Here is a 4999-nt window from a genome sequence, read left to right as displayed (position 1 = left end):
GACACTATGGATAAGCCAGCCGGTGGAAGACCTGTGACGACAAATATCGATCAAATCATGGAATACATCGAGTTAGACCGGCATATGGCATCTCGTGACATCGCCCAGGAGATGGGAGTTAGTCACCAAACCATTTTGACCCATCTGCAGAAGGCTGGATACAAAAAAAAGGTTAATGTTTGGGTGCCGCATAATTTGACGCAAAAAAACCTTCTGGACCGAATCAACGCCTGCGATATGCTCCTGAAACGGAACGAACTCGTCCCATTTTTGAAGCGGATGGTGATTGGCGACGAAAAATGGATCAGATACGACAACATCGAGCGCAAACGGTCGCGGTCAAAGATCGGGGAAGCGGCCCAAACCAGGAAGGTTTTGCTGTGTGTTTGGTGGGATTGGCAAGGAATCATCTACTACGAGCTGCTCCCCTATGGCCAAACGTTCAATTCGGCCCTCTACTGCCAACAACTGGACCGCTTGAAGGCAGTACTCATCCAGAAGAGGCCATCTTTGATCAACGAAGGCCGAATTGTGATCCATCAGAACAACGACAGGCCACACACGTCTTTGGTGACGCGCCAGAAGCTCCGGGACCTCGGATGGGAGGTTCTAATGCACCCACCTTACAGCCCGGACCTGGCACCAAGTGATTACCATCTTTTCCTGTCCATGGCGAACGCGCTTAATGGTCAGAAGTTGGCGTCAAAAGAGGCCTGTGAAAATTGGCTATCTGAGTTTTTTGCCAATAGGGGCGCAGCCTTCTATGAGAGGGGTATAATGAAGTTGGCATCTCGTTGGCAACAAGTTTACGAACAAAACGGCGCATATTTGACTTAAATTGGACAAATGTAGACAGAGTTATCATCTTTTGAAAAATCAATCAAGTCCCGAACGAACTTTTTACTTGACCAATATAACATGAAAAATCCATTAAATTGTGCTTTATTCAGACAAGTCAATTCAAGTTTTTTTTATATATGTATATTTATATACTTTTGTTTTTATAACTTGTTATTTAATATATTTTACAATTAAGAAAAGTTATATATAATCGCAATTGCAAATTAAATAGATACTTTATCAGATAGCAATTATTTATTTACAACAAACCAGTCCAGATCATTTCCTGAAGTCACTTGGTTTTGTTCCAAACCTAATTACTTACATTCCTCACAGGGTATTTTTTAGAAACACCATAAAGTGTATTGTATAATAACAAACAACAATGTTCATGTATTGAAAACTTTATAGGGTTTGCACTTTTCGTAATAAATATTAAAAGTACATTTACTATAATATATATGTTAATCGAGTTATTCCATTTTTTCGTCAAGCTGGTGTTCATCTTTATCGCCACATATCAGACACTCCTCGTAGGTCCATTTCGGGTATACCCGCTTATATAGATACATAAAAACTGTATCATAAGAACGTAGCTGTCCATCGAACATACATTTCATGTGACCGTGAGTTCCCAAAGATTCTTTTATGTGACCCAAGCGCCCACATTTTGTGCGTAGTTTAACTGGCTTGAAATAATCGACATCCTCTTTATTGAAAAACATATAACGCACTGTCGCTGATTTGCGATTGATTCGCATTGGATGTCCACTTAAGACAATTCGTTTCAATACTATTCTATCTGGATTACAGGAAAGCACACAACCGCGTGCGACTAGCGCTAAAGTTGAATCGGGATTTAATTTGAAAGCTAGTACAGGAGCAGGGGGAAACTGAATTGGTGCAAAGAAAGTAGCACAGACGGTTGTGTGTGGTCGGAAGTAACGTTCATACTGAAAGTAATTTATAAATAAACAAGTTAAATTTGATTGCTTCAAGTTTTCAAAATATTAACTTACTTTGTGTTTGTCTCCATTTGTATGCTGACTGAAAATTGGATTTACAACAAAGCGGCGATATCCACATTGTATGATTAAAGTCTCTTTTGACTTTATTGGTGCCTCAGAATCGGGCAGTCGCTTAAGCACAACATTCATCACTGACATCTGGTGCTCATGTGGTAGTAAACCATATATGACAAGACCTTTGGTTTGACGCGCTGATATATAGGCCAACCATTTAGTTTGCGGCACATTTATGATGTATATGGTTACATAGGCGCCATGCTAAATAAGATAAATTATATTCAGCAAATATTCGAAGAAAATATTATTTTAAACTTTCACCTGAAATCCATCAACTTCCTTAGCCTCGGAAATAATTCGACGTTTTGTCCGATCAAAATTTTGAAATTGGTAAATGCGCGCATAATCATAAGGTAAATTCTCCTTCACATCCCATGGAGAGGTTCTACTCAATTAAACATACACAATATATACATGAACACAAATATTAGTTACAAAAGCTTATTTACCTAAACGATTCTAGACCACGATATTTTTGGAAGCGGTCTCGCGCTTCTACATCTAGCGGTGTATCAATTTCATCCGGCCACAATTCATCGACACGAGCTTCCTTTAGTTTTTTCATCGTTTCGCGTTCTTCATGAAAGTCCATTTGGAGATCATATTTTTCTTCATTTATTGCAGCGTCTGATACCGAAGCTGTTTCCACAAACTCTTCTGTATCTGAATCGGGCTTTTGCACTTCTCCGTCGAAAGATTGATTTTCGCAAGACATGAATTCATCTTCATCATCTTCATTTTCCTCATCACTACCACTCATGTCACTTCCATCGTTACTAGCATCATCTTTTGCTTCAACCGCTTCAGCATCTGGGATCCAAGCAGCCTGATATGTACTCCATCCTTTAGGTACACGTTTGACTAACTTAGTTTTCTTTGTTTCTTCTTGTGCTGCTTTGATTTCTTCTTCAGTTGGCCATGTCTGTTCTGCATCCATAGCATCTGGTATATTTTCTTTTTGCAATGTAGTTTGCTTCTGTTGGTCTGCTACTCGAACTTGTACTTGTAATTGTTCAGTTCGTTTATCTAATTTAAAAGCATCATGTGCTGAAACTATCTGTTGCATTTGAAAATCTCCCAATCCAGGAATGTGTATAAGTGAATTTTCATTAAGTGGTGCTCCACGCAAAAATCCAGTTACTTTCAAAGTATTATTATTATCTAATTGATTTGACTGAGCTGCAATTTCAATTTTATCACTGAATAAGTGAGGCCTATTTGTTTTATTTGGAAGTTTATTCTTTTTTTGTCCACCAATACGGCGCATAACGTTGAGACCTTCGGCATTGGTATCCAGTTGCATAATTTTTTCTTTCGGCAACACCTTTGAAATAAATTTCTGAACAGACGACTTAACATCACCTCGCTTTTTAGGGTTTATTGATTCTAAATCCATTAGTGCTACTATTGGAGAGGGTATTCCTTGAGCAGATATCATATTGAAAATACGGTGACCCCACCGATCAAATACCTCATCTTCTCCCATAGCTGCAGAAGTTAACAGTAAGGTCGTATCACAAGTCTTTAAGTAATCCAACACTTCTACCTCACTTCCTCGGCCTATTGGTGGAATAATGAAAGAAAATCTTTGCTTGAAACGTGGTAGATTTATATAGGTAACTCCAGTGTCTGTCCTTTGCACAACAGATTCAGGGTCGCAACTCTCTAATATAGCTAAAGCTGACCTCGCGTCAATTTGTTGATGCATTGGCAATATGCAAACCATGAATGGAGCACTGTGTTGAGTTCCTAACTGTAATTTTTCTAATCTCGCCTCCTCTCGTTTCTTTTTACGCATCTTTTAAAAGAAGTTTATTTATACATTACATATATTATATTATATATTATTATAAACTTTTATAATATATATGATTTACTTGATTCATTTGGTGTCTACGCTGCTCTCTTCGTTGTTCTTGTTTGTGTTTATGCGACACCACTTTAAGTGAAACCCGACCTTTCAATGCATTTTCTATAGCTCCTTTCGATCGATGTCGCCCAGTTTTGTGAGCTTTATTGGTTTGCTTTAACGGCCCAGGCCGATGAAACACCTCAGACATTTTGCTAAATTATTGTATATACCAATAATACAAAGATTAAGAAACTCGAAAATATTTAACAAAATACCATGTGTGAATGAAAGCACGTTCACCGCAAAATACAAATGTCAAAAAACCAATTGTCAAAATGACACATAATAGCAGAGGATGTAAAATATAATCTACATTCTCTGACATAATACTGGCTGTTTACAATGTTGCCATAAGAGATTTTTTAAATTAGTTGCAGAGAACGTATATATACGTTCTCTATTAGTTGAGAGTTATTATGTGGTGGATGTTTTTCAGCAAGTGATGACTACTGAAAATCTAAAACATTGAAATAGTAATCGTGGAAACTTATCCATGCACCGTGCAGCTCATAAGCCCAATGCATAAATAAGAGATAAATGATACACTAAAACAAGAGTTTCGGTTATATTTATCGTTCGCTTTAAGAAACACATAGAAACTTTAACGGAAATTTCTTGTAGCGCTCTTGAGTAATTAACAAATGATTTAACCGATAGATGCAATACAGAGCTGATTCATATACATGCTTCACAATTCATAATTCAGCAAAGAAGCGAAGAAAGCAAAGAGTATGTCAGAAGGAACGCTTGGCTTTTCACGCTTTTTTGTAATAAAAATGGCGACTGTTGCTTGGAAAAGCGTAAAAAGATGAAAGTTGCCCAACATTTTGGTTAGCTTTGCTTTGCGCCGCCTCGATGTGAACGAATCATACAAAAGCAGCCATATTTTTTCTGCCAATTAAATTTGTTGTTGTTGTTGTATGCTGTAGCCGTTTAAATCATATCATATAATATACGTTCTCTGTTGAAATACAAATAATTCTGCTAATAATTGTTTAATTTCCGGATTCCCTCTATTTCGTAGCAAATAAGTTCCGACACGATCTTATCTACAAACTAATTTTAATTTCAAACGTAATGACAACGGAAAATATTCTAGGTCTATTATAATTAAGAGATGATTTGTGATATATCAGATTGAGCCCACAAATTTAAAAGACGG

General features: G+C 37.3%; 1 protein-coding gene across 1 annotated transcript; it reads right to left on the bottom strand.

Annotated features, from left to right (window-relative positions):
- Positions 1–1228: 1228 nt before the first annotated feature.
- Positions 1229–4177, bottom strand: Tsr1 (Tsr1 ribosome assembly factor). The gene is made up of 6 exons (XM_014239828.3): positions 4053–4177; positions 3803–3989; positions 2375–3723; positions 2187–2310; positions 1860–2126; positions 1229–1793 (listed from the first exon to the last, which is right to left on the bottom strand). The coding sequence occupies exons 1-6, from the start codon at positions 4160–4162 to the stop codon at positions 1314–1316; spliced, it is 2517 nt and encodes an 838-aa protein (XP_014095303.3). The 5' UTR covers positions 4163–4177; the 3' UTR covers positions 1229–1313.
- Positions 4178–4999: the final 822 nt, after the last annotated feature.

This window comes from Bactrocera oleae, chromosome 6 (genome assembly GCF_042242935.1).
Source record: "Bactrocera oleae isolate idBacOlea1 chromosome 6, idBacOlea1, whole genome shotgun sequence".
NCBI classification, from domain to species: Eukaryota; Metazoa; Arthropoda; class Insecta; order Diptera; family Tephritidae; genus Bactrocera; species Bactrocera oleae.
Note: the sequence above shows the minus strand (reverse complement) of the source record. Positions and strands in the feature narration are given on the sequence as shown.

What these genes read in the sequence shown, in the direction of transcription:
- Tsr1 (XM_014239828.3), bottom strand. Translation starts at nt 4,162, where the DNA reads ATGTCAGAGAATGTAGATTATATTTTACATCCTCTGCTATTATGTGTC. An exon ending in GTAGACACCAAATGAATCAA is followed by an intron (nt 3,724 to 3,802) that starts GTAAATCATATA and finishes TTCTTTTAAAAG; the next exon opens with ATGCGTAAAAAGAAACGAGA. An exon ending in CAAATGGAGACAAACACAAA is followed by an intron (nt 1,794 to 1,859) that starts GTAAGTTAATAT and finishes AATTACTTTCAG; the next exon opens with TATGAACGTTACTTCCGACC.